Raw genomic sequence first — 16303 nt, 5'->3', positions numbered from 1 at the left:
CTTCCTGTGATGACGCTGTGGCTGCAGCGTAGCCATGGCGACCACACCTACTGGGACGCGGCCGGTGGCAACTTCAAACACGCCATCGGCCTATCATGCGAGCTGGTGGTGGATCACCTGACCAGCCTCAGCCAATCAGGTCTGTTGATCACAACAACAACCCTCCCTTAGTGAAAAGGACTAGTCATGGTGGTTAGTTAAACTCTCTTAGTGTAAATGACTAGTCTTGTTGGTTAGTTAACCTCTCTAAGTGTAAAGGACTAGTCATGGTGATTAGTTAACCTCTCTAAGTGTAAAGGACTAGTCATGGTGATAGTTAACCTCTCTTAGTGGTTAGTGACAGTCTACGGGTTAGTGAACCAGGCTCCTAGGAGATGTGTAACTAGTCTCTAGTGGGCGGTGTTGCACTGTGTTTCACACACACTGTGTGTGTGTGTGTGTGTGTGTGTGTGTGTGTGTGTGTGTGTGTGTGTGTGTGTGTGTGTGTGTGTGTGTGTGTGTGTGTGTGTGTGTGTGTGTGTGTGTGTGTGTGTGTAGGCCATGAGTCTCTGATGAACGTCATGCTGAAGGACCTGCTGACCCTGCTGGTCTCCTGCGTCTCCGAGCCTGCAGAGACCATCTCACGGGTGGGCTGCTCCTGCATCAGGTACCTCACTCACTCACTCACTCACTCACTCACTCACTCACTCACTCACTCACTCACTCACTCACTCACTCACTCACTCACTCACTCACTCACTCACTCACTCACTCACTCACTCACTCACTCATGTATAGAGCTGTTCTGTGGTCTCAGGTACGTGTGGCTCTAGATCTATGTGTATAGAGCTGTTCTGTGGTCTCAGGTACGTGTGGCTCTAGATCTATGTGTATAGAGCTGTTCTGTGGTCTCAGGTACGTGTGGCTCTAGATCTATGTGTATAGACCTGTTCTGTGGCCGCAGGTACGTGTGGCTCTAGATCTATGTGTATAGAGCTGTTCTGTGGCCTCAGGTACGTGTGGCTCTAGATCTATGTGTATAGAGCTGTTCTGTGGTCTCAGGTACGTGGTGGTGAGTGGCGCTCCGATCTTCACCGAGGAGATGTGGAGGCTGGCATGTTGCGCCCTGCAAGACGCCTTCTCAGTCACACTTGAGCCTGTCAAGGTACACACACACTTGGTACACACACCTGGTACACACACCAGGTAAAAAATGACCTGGTACACACACCTGATACACACTTGATATACATACCTGGTACACACACCTGGTACACACTCGGGCAAACAATACTTTAAATAGTTTGAGCGATCTGGGTAGAAAAGGGATGGATAGCAGGGATCATTCACTGGGTAAAGACAGGTCATTAGGGAGCAGGTAGGGGTAAGAAAGTACAGAGTCAGGTCACTAAGGAGCAGGTAGGGGTTAGACAGTACAGAGGCAGGTCATGAAGGAGCAGGTAGGGGTTAGACAGTACAGAGACAGGTCATTAAGGAGCAGGTAGGGGTTGGACAGTACAGAGGCAGGTCATTAAGGAGCGGGTAGGGGTTAGACAGTACAGAGACAGGTCATTAAGGAGCGGATAGGGGTTAGACAGTACAGACAGGTCATTAAGGAGCAGGTAGGGGATAGACAGTACAGAGACAGGTCATTAAGGAGCGGGTAGGGGATAGACAGTACAGAGACAGGTCATTAAGGAGCAGGTAGGGGTTAGACAGTACAGAGACAGGTCATTGAGGAGCGGATAGGGGTTAGACAGTACAGACAGGTCATTAAGGAGCAGGTAGGGGATAGACAGTACAGAGACAGGTCATTAAGGAGCGGGTAGGGGATAGACAGTACAGAGACAGGTCATTAAGGAGCAGGTAGGGGTTAGACAGTACAGAGACAGGTCATTAAGGAGCAGGTAGGGGTTAGACAGTACAGAGACAGGTCATTAAGGAGTAGGTAGGGGTTAGACAGTACAGAGACAGGTCATTAAGGACCAGGTAGGGGTTAGACAGTACAGAGACAGGTCATTAAGGAGCAGGTAGGGGTTAGACAGTCATAAAGGCTGTGTCTCTGTCTCTAGAAGCTGCTGCTGTGCTTCAGGACGGACGGCGCCTCCGGAGACGCCTGCGATGTGAAGGTCGCCGCGCCGACGCACTCCGCCTCCGCCGAGGCCGAGTACTGGAGGATCAGAGCCATGGCCCAGCAGGTACTACTGCAGTACTACTGCAGTACTACCGCTACTCATATTCCAACTACCACTAGAACAACAGAACTACTACAGCAATAAGACCACTAGGCCTAGAGAAGAACTGCTACAGTGTGTGTGTGTGTGTGTGTGTGTGTGTGTGTGTGTGTGTGTGTGTGTGTGTGTGTGTGTGTGTGTGTGTGTGTGTGTGTGTGTGTGTGTGTGTGTGTGTGTGTGTGTTTGTGTGCGCAGGTGTTTCTGCTGGACTCTCAGTGCTCTCCTAAAACGCCCAATCACAAGGAGGGCTTTGAGCACGCTCAGTCCTGCGTCCTCATCATCGAGCTCCCTGCTGACGGACTCACTCAGAGAAGGTACACAGACAGACAGACAGACAGACAGACAGACAGACAGACAGACAGACAGACAGACAGACAGACAGACAGACAGACAGACAGACAGACAGACAGACAGACAGACAGACAGACAGACAGACAGACAGACGCAAGCAGAGACCCACACAGACACACAGACATCAATAAAGATAAATGATTGACAGGTGTCTCCTCCTCCATGCTGCTCATCACAAAGGAAAATTGGGTAAGTATTCTGATCTAGAACCTACAGACTTTAGAACCTATTGAGGGACTAGAATTAGTGAGGGACTAGAACCTACTGGGACTAGAACCTCCTGATGTTGGACTGAGGGACTAGAACCTACTGAGACTGGAATCTACTGAAACCAGAACCTACTGAGGTTGTACTGAGGACTAGAACCTACTGAGGGACTAGAACCTACTGAGGACTAGAACCTACTGAGGTTGGACTGAGGGACTAGAACCTACTGAGGACTAGAGCCTACTGAGGACTAGAACCTACTGAGGACTAGAACCTACTGAGGACTAGAACCTACTGAGGACTATAACCTACTGAGGACTAGAGCCTACTGAGGACTAGAGCCTACTGAGGGTGGACCGAGGGACTAGAACCGACCCTCTGTGTGTTCCTGCAGGGTTCCATTCAGAGACATCGTGGTGAGCCTGCTGTCCCACCAGGTCCTCCTCCAGAACCTCCACGACATCCTCCTGGAGGAGGGGGCTCCCCCCAGGGCCCCTCCTGGGACCCTCGGCTCCCGGCGGCCCGTGGGCTTCCTCCACCACCTCTCCATGAGCAACCTGGCCACCATCCTCGACCTGCTGAGGGAGTCCTACAAGTAACGGTTCTCTGTTCTGTTCTCTGTTCTCTCTGTTCTGTTCTCTACTCTCTGTTCTCTGTTCTGTTCTCTGTTCTCTACTCTCTGTTCTCTGTTCTGTTCTCTCTTCTGTTCTCTGTTCTGTTCTCTGTTCTCGTGGACGAGGTTCTGATCCGTGTCCTCCTTCCGTCCCAGGACTGCGCGTGACTTTGACGCGCGGCCGGGTCTGAAGTACCTCCTCATGAGGGTGTCTGGGGTCTGCGGCGCGGCCAACCTCTACCGCCAGTCGGCCATGAGCTTCAACCTCTACTTCCAGACGCTGCTGTGCGCCCTGCTCAGCCAGGCCGACGGCATGACCGCGCAACAGGTAGCCTAGCAGGGAGCATGTAGCATTACCTAGCAGACAGCATGTAGCATCACCTAGCAGAGAGCACGTAGCATCACCTAGCAGACAGCACTTAGCATCACCTAGCAGACAGCATGTAGCATCACCTAGCAGACAGCATGTAGCATCACCTAGCAGACAGCATGTAGCATCACCGAGCAGACAAATGTAGCATCACCTAGCATACAAATGTAGCATCACCTAGCAGACAGCATGTAGCATCACCTAGCAGAGAGCATGTAGCATCACCTAGCAGATAGCATGTAGCATCAAATGAATCTAATAAATATATTTAGATATTCTGAATCTCTCTCTCTCTCTCTCTCTCTCTCTCTCTCTCTCTCTCTCTCTCTCTCTCTCTCTCTCTCTCTCTCTCTCTCTCTCTCTCTCTCTCTCTCTCTCTCAGGTGAAGAAGATGGTGTTTGAGGAAGAGGAGGTCACCTCTGATTCCTCTCAGCCAGGATCTGATTCCTCTGAGGATGAAGACATCTTTGAAGAGACGGCACAGGTGACACACACACACACACACACACACACACACACACACACACACACACACACACACACACACACACACACACACACACACACACACACACACACACACACACACACACACACACACACACACACACACACACATTTAAATGCTTTTATTTGGATAAAATTTTTTAAAGAAGGGGAACAAGATCAAAACATTTCGGGAAGAAAGACTGATAATGTAACAGGTTCAACAAACTAACATGCCCATACAGACCTGCATGATAAGTGATATTACACACCCACCCCTAGGTAAAGACCGTCCTAGGGTGGACGTTAACTGTCCCCCCCCTCCCCCCCAGGTGAGCCCCCCGCGGGGGCGTGTCCGGCGGCCGGCCTGGTCCCCCCCCCGGCCCGCTCCCTCCCCCAGTGGGGGGGCGGGGGGGCCGGAGTGGGCGTGGCTTGTGTGCAGGCTGCAGCGGCTGTGTGTGGAGCTCAGCAGCAGCTACACACACATCCACCAGGAGCAGGAGGGGGGAGGAGGCGTGGAGACCCGGGGAGGAGTCATGCTCCTCCCTCTCTTCCCCTCGGAGACCTCCACCCCCACCTCCTGCAGGAGCACGCCCCTAGAGGAGGAGGGGCTTAGGGGACAGGGGGCGGAGCTAACTAGCAGCTCCCCAGGAGAGACCACACCCACTCCCAGCCCAGGAGTCAGGTATCCCTCACTCTACCTGTATCACTGTACCTGTATCACTCTACCTGTATCACTGTACCTGTATCACTCTACCTGTATCACTCTCCCTGTATCACTCTACCTGTATCACTCTGCCTGTATCACTCTGCCTGTATCTCACGGTCTCCCCCCCGTGTCTTGCAGCTCGGCGGTTCTCCCCCTGGCTGGGGGGTCGGAGGCCAGGCTCCCTGGGGGGTCGGAGGCCAGGCTCCCTGGGGGGTCGGAGGCCAGGCTCCCTGGGGGGGAAGCGGAGGGGAGGAGGGAGTGGTGGGAGAGTCTGGGGGGTGAACGCAGTCTGAGCCGTCTGCTGCAGGGCTACAAGCTGAGGAGGCAGAGCCAGAGCCAGCAGGGCCGGCTCAACCTCTTCATGGCGGCCCCGGAGCGGCGGGCCCCCCCAGACCCCGCCCCCCTCAGACACTCTGTGAGCGTGGGTTCCGAGGGCCTGAGGCCGGAGAGGTCCCGGTCGGGGTCCACGGCCAGCGGCTCCAGCAGCACCCTGAGGGACCAGCAGGCCCAGACCCAGGTGGGGGAGAGAGGGAGAGGGTGGGGGAGAGAGGAGGGAGAGGGTGGGGGAGAGAGGGAGAGGGTGGGGGAGAGAGGGTGGGGAGAGAGAGGTTGGGGGAGAAAGAGACAGACAGAGTGAGTGTGGGGGAGAGAGAAAGGGTGGGAGAGAGAGGGTGGGGATGAAGGAGAGAGAGGGTAGGGGAGAGAGAGAGCGTGGGGGAGGGAGAGAGAGGGTCGGGGAGAGAGAGAGGGTAGGGGAGAGAGAGAGCGTGGGGGAGGGAGAGAGGGTGGGGGAGGGAGAGAGAGAGAGGGTGGGGAGAAAGAGTGGGTGGGGGGGACAGAGAGGGTGGGGGAGAGAGAGAGAGAAGGTGGGGGAGAGAGAGGGTGGGGGAGGGAGAGAGGGTGAGGGAGGGAGAGAGGGAGAGGGTGGGGGAGAGAGAGTGGGTGGGGGGGACAGAGAGGGTGTGTGTCTGGGTGTGTGTGTGTGTGTGTGTGTGTGTGTGTGTGTGTGCGCATAGTGTGGTGTGCCTGACGTCAGTATCCTGGTGTGTTGCAGGCGTGGACCAACATGGTGCTGGCGGTCCTCAGCCAGGTCCTCCTGCTGGGGGACTCCTCCTTCGTGGCACTGCAGCCCCTCTTCTACCCCGTCTTCAGCCGGCTGACCGGCCGCGCCCAGGACCCCCACCTCCGCGCCGCGCTGCAGGCCTGGCTGCTGCGCCTGGGGACGCTCTACGACATCACCCCCTGATGACATCACCACCCCGCCTGATGACATCACCAACCCCGCCTGATGACATCACCCCCCCCGATGACATCATCATCACAATCCCTGATGACATCATCCCCCCCCGATGAGATCCTCACCGCTGATGACATCATCCCCCCCCGATGAGATCCTCACCGCTGATGACATCATCTCCCCCATTGACATCATCACTGTCATCACTGTCTGGCAGCTTTCTACCTGTCTGTGTACCCGTCTGACCCCTCTGTGTCTGTGGGTCTGCCTGTCTGTCTGCTCGGCCTCCTGAATATGTCCTCTTTATGATCTGAACTGTATTCATACAATGCTGATTAAACTATTAACTCTTCACAAACTGTCTGTCCCTTTATCTCACTTTCTGTCTGTCTGTCTGTCTGTCTGTCTGTCTGTCTGTCTGTGGTACGAGTTCACGGCTAGTGCGTTGCTGGTTTTACTGCCGTTCCAGGGCACTTTCACGGGTAGAAGGTTGTGAAAAAACGGGTTACGGGTTGCCTGGAACGCACCATAATTGTCTGCCTGTCTGTCTAACTGTCTGTCTGTCTGAGTGTCTGTCTGTCTTACTGTTTGTCTGTCTGTCTGTCTGTCTGTCTGTCTGTCTGTCTGTCTGTCTGTCTGTCTGTCTGTCTGTCTGTCTGTCTGTCTGTCTGTCTGTCTGTCTGTCTTCCTCTCCTCCAGAAGTCAAAAAGATGTTTAATCTTCAGCTTACTGGGTTTTTACTGTGAGCTGTTAAGAACACGCGACATCTAGACCACACTGACAACAGCATCTATCTACACACTCTCCCCCTCCCTCACCCCTCCCTCATTCTCTCTCTCCCTCCTGTCTACCTCTCTCTCCCTCTCTCCCCCCTTTCTCTCTTTACTCTCTCTTTCTCCCCCCTCTCTATCTCTCCCCCTTCTCTCTTTACTCCCTCTCCCCATTACTCTCTCCCCCTCTTTCTCCCTGTCTCCCCCTATCTCGTTTTAATCTCTCTCATTCCTTCTCTTTCTCTATCTTTCCATCTCTCTCCCCCTCCCTCTCTCCCTTCCCCCTTTCTCTCTTTCCCTTCTTGCTCTTTCCCCCCATCTCCCATCTCCCCCCTTCCCCCCCCCCCCCCTCTCTCCCCCCCTCTTTCTCGCCTTCCCTCTCTCTCAGTCTCCCCCCTCTCTCTCTCCCCTCCCTCTCCCCCCCTCTCTCTCTCCAGGTTCTATTCAGGTATTGTAGGTCCCAGCAGTAGTGTCGGGTTCTGTGGTGGAGCCTGTAGCTGATGGAGGTTCCAGTCCAGATTAGTGGTTTATAAACTGAATGTAATTCCCCATAAAGCGGCTTCAGCAGCTGTTGCAGCTCATGTAGTGTGAGGCTGACAGATGTTAATCCCTGGGAGGGGCTAGGGGGTCTGCGAACTGCCCCTGCTCCACCGCTCACTGGCGCCGGTGTCTGACGGAGTAGAGCTGGTGTCCGTCGGAGTAGAGCTGCTCTCTGACGGAGTAGAGCTGGTGGTGTCTGATGGAGTAGAGCTGGTGTCTGAAGGAGTAGAGCTGGTGGTGTCTGATGGAGTAGAGCTGGTGTCTGAAGGAGTAGAGCTGGTGTCTGAAGGAGTAGAGCTGGAGTAGAGCTGGTGTAGAGCTGGTGGTGTCTGATGGAGTAGAGCTGGTGGTGTCTGATGGAGTAGAGCTGGTGGTGTCTGACGGAGTAGAGCTGCTCTCTGATGGAGTAGAGCTGGTGTCTGATGGAGTAGAGCTGGTGTCTGATGGAGTAGAGCTGGTGGTGTCTGACGGAGTAGAGCTGCTCTCTGATGGAGTAGAGCTGGTGTCTGATGGAGTAGAGCTGGTGTCTGATGGAGTAGAGCTGGTGTCTGATGGAGTAGAGCTGGTGTCTGACGGAGTAGAGCTGGTGTCTGATGGAGTAGAGCTGGTGTCTGATGGAGTAGAGCTGGTGTCTGATGGAGTAGAGCTGGTGTCTGATGGAGTAGAGCTGGTGTCTGAAGGAGTAGAGCTGGTGTCTGACGGAGTAGAGCTGGTGTCTGACTGAGTAGAGCTGGTGTCTGACGGAGTAGAGCTGGTGGTGTCTGATGGAGTAGAGCTGGTGTCTGACGGAGTAGAGCTGGTGTCTGACGGAGTAGAGCTGGTGTCTGATGGAGTAGCGCTGGTGTCTGACGCAGCAGCTGGTGCCTGACGTAGCAGCACTAGTATCGGGTGGTGTAATGGGCGTGTTACTCGACAGCAGCTGGATGAAGTTCGGTCCGGCGGAGCGAGACTCTCTGGAGTGGTCCCCCGGCCCCCCGCCCCCAACGGAGCGGCTGCCTGTGAGTACTGCAACCCTCGCGTAGGCCTACTGCTTTCCTGCCGTAGGCCTAATGCACTATAGTACTGCAACCCTACCGTAGGCCTAGTACTAATGCAGTATAGTACTGCTCTCCTACTGTAGGCCTACTGCACTATAGTATGGCTCTCCTACCGTAGGCCTACTGCACTATAGTACTGCTCTCCTACCGTAGGCCTACTGCACTATAGTACTGGTCTCCTACCGTAGGCCTACTGCACTATAGTATGGCTCTCCTACCGTAGGCCTACTGCACTATAGTACTGCTCTCCTACCGTAGGCCTACTGCACTATAGTACTGCTATTCTACCGTAGGCCTACTGCTCTCCTACCGTAAGCCTACTGCACTATAGTACTGGTCTCCCACCATAGGCCTACTGCTCTCCTACCGTAGGCCTACTGCACTATAGTACTGGTCTCCCACCATAGGCCTACTGCTCTCCTACCGTAAGCCTACTGCACTATAGTACTGCTCTCCCACCATAGGCCTACTGCTCTCCTACCGTAGGCCTACTGCACTATAGTACTGCTCTCCCACCATAGGCCTACTGCACTATAGTACTGCTATTCTACCGTAGGCCTACTGCACTATAGTACTGCTCTACTGCTTTAACTTTGTTCAATCATTTAAAAAATCAACACACTTTGATTTTGATCGATATCATTTATACTTTTTGCAGAATCAACAGATTAATTCACCCTCTTCGTATATTTCCAGTTGGTTGCATTGACTTATGTTGAGGCTCGAGCGTGATGACGTCACCCGCTCTAGACCAAGATGGCTATCACATAAGCTAATCGTTTCGGACGTCGCCGAGCCTCAATGTTTAACCTAGAAACATGAGAGAGGAGAGGAGGTCTCCAGGCTCCAGGGAGGAGACGTACTAACTAGAGTTGACGTGGAAACCAGAGGTGATCTAGAAACTAGGGTTGATGTAGAAGTAACTAGAGGTGACGTTTTAACTAGAAGTGATGTATTAACTAGCGGAGATGTAATAGTTACTAGAGGAGAAGTAGTAGTAAATAGAGGTGACGTAGTAACTAGAGTTGATGTAGAAACTATAGGTGACGTAGTTACTAGAGTTGACGTAGTAACTAGAGGTAATGTAGTAGTTACTAGAGGAGACGTAGTAGTAAATAGGGGTGATGTAGTAGTAACTAGAGGTGACCTTGTAACTAGAGGTGATGTAGTAGGAACTAGAGGAGACGTAGTAGTAACTAGAGGTGACATAGTAGTAACTACGTCTCTTTACCCCTCTAGGACCAGACCAGTCCGGGGGAGTCCCGCCTCGGCAAGCTGTCCGTTGTCTCGGTGGTCACGGCGACGGCGGCCTTGCTTCTCCTCCTGGGGGGGGTGCTGGGGCTGCTGGCTTGTCGGCGGCGGCGGGCCGGGGGCAGGAAGCCGGGCCTGCTGGCCAACGTGATCGCCCTGGAGGACCTGGAGGACCTGGAGGACCCCGAGGTCCTGGAGGTCCTGGAGACCCTGGAGGACCTGAGAGACCCGGAGAGGAGCCGCGAGCTGCTCTCCTCCTGCCGCCGCAGCAACAGCCGGCGCTGGCGCTCCTCCAGCGCCAGCTCGGAGGAGCAGGACCCGGCCGACGGGGTCTTCCTCATGGTCTACCTCCCCTCCCCCTACCAACACACCCTCACACGGCTCGCCAGAGCTGCCAGCACCCGGAGCTCCCGCAGGTCCCTGGGGGCCTGGGGGGGGGCTAAAGACCTGGAGACCCCCAGAGACCCGGAGAGCCCAAAAGAGTTCCAGGCCTCAAAAGACCTGGAGATCCCTGGAATCCTGGAGACCCCCAAAGACCTGGAAACCCCGAGGGGCCTGGAGCCCCCCAAAGTCCTGGAGACCCCCAAAGACCCAGAGACCCCCAAAGACCTGGATAGCCCCAAAGAATTCCAGGCCTCAAGAGACCTGACGACCTCACTGGAGACCCCCAGAGTCCTTGAGAGCCCCAGAGTCCTGGAGACCTCCAGAGACCTGGAGAATCCAAGACTAATGGAGAACCCCAGACACCAGGAGACCCCAAGATACATTGAGACCCTGGGAGACATGGAGACACCAAGAATCCTTGAGACCCCCAAAGACCTGGAGTCCCCAAAAGATCTAGAGACCCCCAGAGACCTGGAGACCTGGAGAGACCTGGAGATCCCCAAATGCCTAGAGAGCCCCAAATATCTGGAGTCCCCCAAAGATCTAGAGACCCCCAGAGACCTGGAGACCTGGAGAGTCCTGGAGATCCCCAAATACCTAGAGAGCCCCAAAGAGCTCCAGGCCTCAAGAGACCTGGAGACTCCCAAATACTCCAGGTCTCTCCAGAGACCTGGAGAATCCATGAATCCAAGACTCATGGAGACCCCCAGAGACCTGGAGACTCCACTAGAGACCCCCAGAGTCCTGGAGACCTCCAGAGACCTGGAGAATCCAAAACTCATGGAGAGCCCCAGAGAACTGGAGACCTTGGGAGACCTTGAGACCTTGGGAGGCCTTGAGATCCCCAGAGACCTGGAGACCTTGGGAGACATTGAGACCTCCAGAGACCTGGAGACCTGGGGAGACCTTGAGACCCCCAGAGACCTGGAGACCTGGAGAGACCTTGAGACCTCCAGAGACCTTGAAACCCCAAAAGACCTTGAGAACTCTGGAGGCCTGGGTACCTCGTTAGACCTGACCGGGGCAAACAGTGGAATGCAGCAGGATGAGAAGATGTGATAATAGTACTGCAGTACTACTACAGTTCTAATATCACCTACTACAGAACTACTGCAGTACTACTTTTACCTATTGCAGTACTACTATCAACTACTACAGTACTACTGCAGTAATACTATTACCTAATGTAGTAGTGTGAAGTCTTGATTCTATAGTGAACCCTGAGGTCTTGTTCATATAGTGAACCCTGAAGTCTTCTTTCTATAGTGAACCCTGACGTCTTGTTTCTATAGTGAACCCTGAAGTCTTGTTTCTATAGTGAACCCTGAGGTATTGTTTATATAGTGAACCCTGAGGTCTTGATTCTATAGTGAACCCTGAGGTCTTGATTCTATAGTGAACCATGAGGTCTTGATCTATAGTGAACCCTGAGGTCTTGATTCTATAGTGAACCCTGAGGTCTTGATTCTATAGTGAACCCTGAGGTCTTGATTCTATAGTGAACCCTGAGGTCTTGATTCTATAGTGAACCCTGAGGTCTTGATTCTATAGTGAACCCTGAGGTCTTGATTCTATAGTGAACCCTGAGGTCTTGATTCTATAGTGAACCCTGAGGTCTCATATCTAGCCCTACAAGTGGATTCTGTTGATATTGAACCTTCATGGTTGAAGGCACTCATTGTAAGTCGCTACGGATAAAAGCAACAGCAAAATAAATGAAATAACAAAATACCTTAACATTCTTTGTGATGTGTTAAATACCTTATTATACTTTGTTATGTGTTAAAATACCTTATTATACTTTATAATAGCCATGAAGGTACTATGGACTTCATGCTGAACGACTTGTGTCGTTTATTGACTTATATTCTATGATGTGGAATTGTAAATGATATATATATATATATATGTTTTATGTAGATCCGTAACATGGAAGTCAGTGTTAAAGTATTAAAGGATTTGGCCTCGAATCCTCTCCCTCCTTTTGTGACACGGGGGAGTGAGAGCGGGGGGGTGAGGAGAGAAACCGGGGGTGAGGAGTGAGACCGGGGGGGGGGGTGAGGAGTGAGACCGGGGGTGAGGAGTGAGAGCGGGGGATTGAGGAGAGAGACCGGGGGGGGGTGAGGAGTGAGACCGGGGGGGGTGAGGAGTGAGACCGGGGGGGGGGGGTGAGGAGTGAGACCGGGGGGGGTGAGGAGTGAGACCGGGGGGATGAGGAGTGAGACCGGGGGGGGTGAGGAGTGAGACCGGGGGGATGAGGAGTGAGACCGGGGGGGGTGAGGAGTGAGACCGGGGGGGGGGGGTGAGGAGTGAGACCGGGGGGGGTGAGGAGTGAGACCGGGGGGGTGAGGAGTGAGACCGGGGGGGGGGTGAGGAGTGAGACCGGGGGGGATGAGGAGTGAGACCGGGGGGGTGAGGAGTGAGACCGGGGGGATGAGGAGTGAGACCGGGGGGGGATGAGGAGTGAGACCGGGGGGGGTGAGGAGTGAGACCGGGGGGGGTGAGGAGTGAGACCGGGGGGGTGAGGAGTGAGACCGGGGGGGTAGGACCTGACAGGACCATGATATGATGGCTCTACTCTCTTTCTAGTGCGACAGAGCGCTGGTAATACTGGGACCTGGTACACTGGGACGGTGGGACCAGTTATCAAAGCACACAGATTCATAGCTCTGTACATTTTATTGATCAATTCTTTACACACAGTCACAGCAAGGAGAATAGCATGTTGATACAATGAGGTCACTTTGGACCGGCTGTATTCACAGCAAGAGCCTAATTAGTGTTTAATGACGTTTAGATTAGCGGTTGATAGTGACTGGTAAATGTTTATGAAGCTAACCTTAAGGTTAGTAGAGGTCATCGAAGGTTAGTCAGTCACAGTTAGAGGGTTAAGTGAAGTTCAGTAAGAAGAAATTAAGATGACCTATTAGGAGTCAAGGTGAGTAACAACTAATGGTTAAGGTAAGGTGATCTAGTAGTAAAGAGTTATTTTAAATTGAGATAGTAATAGTTAAGATAATCTGGTAGAAGTCGAGGTGAGGAGTTAGTAGTTAAGGGTTAAATAAAGGTGATATAGTAGGGTTTAAGGGGTTAGGTGAATGAATAGTACTGAATGGTTGGATAAAGGTGATCCAATTGCAGTACATGATTAAGGTGAGTTAGCTAGATATTAGATATAGTTAGATATTAGCAGTAATTAAGGGTGAGTTACAAGGTGTTAAAGTGAGAAAGTAGTGGTTAAATAGTTATCTATCTATTGGTAGTTAAGGGTGGCATTAAGTGGGTTAAGTAGTAGTTAAGGTGAGTTAGTAGAAGATAAGGTGAGTCAGTAGTAGTTACAGTGTGCGAGTGGTAGTTAAGGGTGACATTAAGGTGCGTTAGTAGTAGTTAAGGTGAGTCAGTAGTAGTTGAGGGAGGTGCTGGTGCAGAAGTCGGGCTGCAGGCTCTCCACCGTGCAGTCGGAGGTCTCCATGGAGCAGCGGGAGCAGGAGCAGCTGAGTGCGGCGGGGTAGTGGACCACGGGGTCCACCCCGGGCCCGCAGCCCGGCAGCTCCAGCGGCCGGTACTGCAGCTCCTGGTAGGTGCACACCTTCTGCACCACCTTGCTGAGCCGCGGGGGAACCCTGGACGGATCCTCATACACACAACACAGCACACATGAGGACCGGGGGGACCGTGGACGGGTCCTCATACACACAACACAGCACACATGAGGACCGGGGGGACCGTGGACGGGTCCTCATACACACAACACAGCACACATGAGGACCGGGGGGACCGTGGACGGGTCCTCATACACACAACACAGCACACATGAGGACCGGGGGGACCGTGGACGGGTCCTCATACACACAACACAGCACACATGAGGACCGGGGGGAACGTGGACGGGTCCTCATACACACAACACAGCACACATGAGGACCGGGGGGACCGTGGACGGGTCCTCATACACACAACACAGCACACACGAGGACCGGGGGGGTGGGGGGGAGGCGTGGGTTCTAAGTCTAGAGACGTTGATCACAATACGACCGTTATAACATGTAGTCCATGCCCCCATGACACCTGAGAAGGCCCCCACCTCCCAGAATGCCGCAGGGATGCAGTGTTACCACGGTGATGCAGTAATGGTGATGCAGTGTTACCACGGTGATGCAGTAATGGTGATGCAGTAATGGTGATGCAGTCACACCACGTTGACACAGTGCTACCATGGTGATGCAGTGTTACCACAGTGACGCAGTATTACCATGGTGATGCAGTGGCCGCTGCAGATGGTGGTCTCCACCGGGTGGCACCCGGGACAGCCCTTCTTCTCCACGGAGACCGTCTGGTTGACCAGCTGGCAGAGGGGCAGCTGATAGGCTGCTGGACACAGAGGGGCAGCTGATAGGCTACTGGACACACAGGGGCAGCTGATAGGCTGCTGGACACAGAGGGGCAGCTGATAGGCTGTTGGACACAGAGGGGCAGCTGATAGGCTACTGGAAGCAGAGAGGCAGCTGATAGGCTACAGAGCTCTGCAGTCTGTCTCCTTGTTCTAGATCTTGACATCTAGAAAAGGAGACATGCAACTCAATATCTAGATTCTAGATATTGAGTTTCATGTCTCCATGTTATAGATATTGTGTTTCATATGTCTCCTTGTTCTAGATATTGAGTTTCTGTCTGTCTCCTTGTTCTAGATATTGAGTTTCAGTCTGTCTCTCCTTGTTCTAGATATTGAGTGTCTGTCTGTCTCCTTGTTCTAGATATTGAGTTTCATGTCTCCTTTTCCAGATATTGAGTTTCATATGTCTCATTGTTCTAGACTCTCGGATATTGAACTAGGATCTAAAGGATTAAAATTGTTATAAACTATGTTTTTGCATATTAAACTATAATTAAAATATTGAACTATGTTTCAGAGTATTTTGGTATGTTCTATTACTAGTGTGGTGAAGCATGTTGCCATGTGTTCTAGAGTGTTCTAAGTGTCTCTCTGTCAGGCTCTTACCTCCCAGAGGCGCGAGGGCCCCCAGCGCCACGGAGAGGAGGGGGAGGAGCCTGAGGAAGGAGCTGCTCACCATGCTGCAACACAAACACCCGGTTAAGCTAGTCCTAGTCAGCAGGTTAGTAGCACATTATTAGGTTGTATCTTATTCAGTAAGTAACTTCTTACATCATTACTTACGTTATATCATTATTATATTAATAAGTTATATCATCATTACATTAGTAAGTGATTGAATTATTACATTATTAAGTTATATCATTATGACATTAGTAAGTTATATTGTTATTGCATAAGTAAGTTATATCATTATTATAATTTTAAGCTACATCATTGTTAGATTAGTAAGTGATTGAATTATTACATCACATTGGTAAGTTATGTCTTTATTACATTAGTAAGTTATATCTTTATTACATTAGTAAGATACATCATTATTACATTAGTAAGTTATATCATTATTACATTAGTAAGTGATATCATTGTTATATTAGTAAGTTATATCATGTTACATTAGTAAGTTATATAATTATTACATTAGTAAGTTATATCATTATTACATTAGTTATATCATTATTACATTAGTAAATTGTTTGTTTAATGCATTATTGATACGTTCAATTATTACATTACTAAATAATTAAATGATTGCAATATTACATTATTACATTGGTAGGTTAGTAAGTAAAAAAATTATTACGTTATTAATAGTTGGAGTTATTGTGTTATTATGGTAATGAGTTAACTTAGTACCAATCATGTTATAAATATAAATACGTAGTTAATATCATAAATATAATGCAAAATGTAAATATTTAAATATAAATACGTAGTTAATATCATAAATATAATGCAAAATGTAAATATTAAACCTATAATACATAGTCAACATCTATGGAATCAATAGAAACGCAATCCATAGAAAACATTTAAAATATGAATTTAGTAAATGATAGAGGAAGAGGAGGAAGAGGAGAACTCACCTGCGTTAGTGGAGGAGTAAAGGGAGGAGGAAGGAGCTCTATATATGGGGAGACCAGGAGGGAGGGGCCTGTCTCTAGGGGGAGCAGGCGGGAGGAAGGGGGAGCAGAAGGGAGGGGCTTGTCTCTAAGAGGAGGAGGAGGAGGGAGGAGGGGGGA

General features: G+C 51.4%; 3 protein-coding genes across 12 annotated transcripts in view; 2 read left to right on the top strand and 1 right to left on the bottom strand.

Annotated features, from left to right (window-relative positions):
- The window catches only part of arfgef3 (ARFGEF family member 3), a gene marked incomplete at its 5' end in the record, with an annotated part of 15535 nt that extends 8991 nt beyond the window's left edge, over nucleotides 1–6544 (top strand). The window contains 11 exon segments of the mRNA XM_060073840.1: nucleotides 1–139; nucleotides 538–650; nucleotides 1046–1144; nucleotides 2052–2177; nucleotides 2409–2527; nucleotides 3166–3366; nucleotides 3541–3712; nucleotides 4137–4238; nucleotides 4573–4925; nucleotides 5088–5466; nucleotides 6004–6544. The exon segment at nucleotides 1–139 is cut by the window's left edge and continues 38 nt beyond it. Coding sequence (XP_059929823.1) covers nucleotides 1–139; nucleotides 538–650; nucleotides 1046–1144; nucleotides 2052–2177; nucleotides 2409–2527; nucleotides 3166–3366; nucleotides 3541–3712; nucleotides 4137–4238; nucleotides 4573–4925; nucleotides 5088–5466; nucleotides 6004–6195 — 1995 coding nt within the window.
- A 930-nt stretch (nucleotides 6545–7474) lies between these two features.
- LOC132473326 (myosin light chain kinase, smooth muscle-like) lies at nucleotides 7475–12138 on the top strand. 7 transcript variants are annotated; one of them, XM_060073400.1, is made up of 4 exons: nucleotides 7475–7775; nucleotides 7909–8494; nucleotides 9773–10920; nucleotides 11029–12138. In XM_060073400.1, exons 2-4 carry the CDS (start codon nucleotides 8393–8395, stop codon nucleotides 11225–11227), a joined length of 1449 nt encoding a protein of 482 aa, XP_059929383.1. In that variant the 5' UTR covers nucleotides 7475–7775; nucleotides 7909–8392; the 3' UTR covers nucleotides 11228–12138. The 7 variants fall into 7 exon arrangements, with proteins under 7 accessions (XP_059929383.1, XP_059929377.1, XP_059929380.1 ...); XM_060073394.1 differs by having other exon boundaries at nucleotides 7475–7866; XM_060073397.1 differs by having other exon boundaries at nucleotides 7475–7998; nucleotides 8122–8494.
- Nucleotides 12139–12828: 690 nt separating this feature from the next.
- On the bottom strand, nucleotides 12829–15304 carry lhb (luteinizing hormone subunit beta). Of its 4 annotated transcripts, none has more exons than XM_060073404.1 (3): nucleotides 15168–15304; nucleotides 14421–14539; nucleotides 12829–13791 (listed from the first exon to the last, which is right to left on the bottom strand). In XM_060073404.1, the coding sequence occupies exons 1-3, from the start codon at nucleotides 15238–15240 to the stop codon at nucleotides 13546–13548; spliced, it is 438 nt and encodes a 145-aa protein (XP_059929387.1). In that variant the 5' UTR covers nucleotides 15241–15304; the 3' UTR covers nucleotides 12829–13545. The 4 variants fall into 4 exon arrangements, with proteins under 4 accessions (XP_059929387.1, XP_059929390.1, XP_059929389.1 ...); XM_060073407.1 differs by having other exon boundaries at nucleotides 12829–13802; nucleotides 15168–15303; XM_060073406.1 differs by having other exon boundaries at nucleotides 14421–14536; nucleotides 15168–15264.
- Nucleotides 15305–16303: the final 999 nt, after the last annotated feature.

Source organism: Gadus macrocephalus, chromosome 15, assembly GCF_031168955.1.
Source record: "Gadus macrocephalus chromosome 15, ASM3116895v1".
Classification (NCBI taxonomy): domain Eukaryota; kingdom Metazoa; phylum Chordata; class Actinopteri; order Gadiformes; family Gadidae; genus Gadus; species Gadus macrocephalus.
Note: the sequence above shows the minus strand (reverse complement) of the source record. Positions and strands in the feature narration are given on the sequence as shown.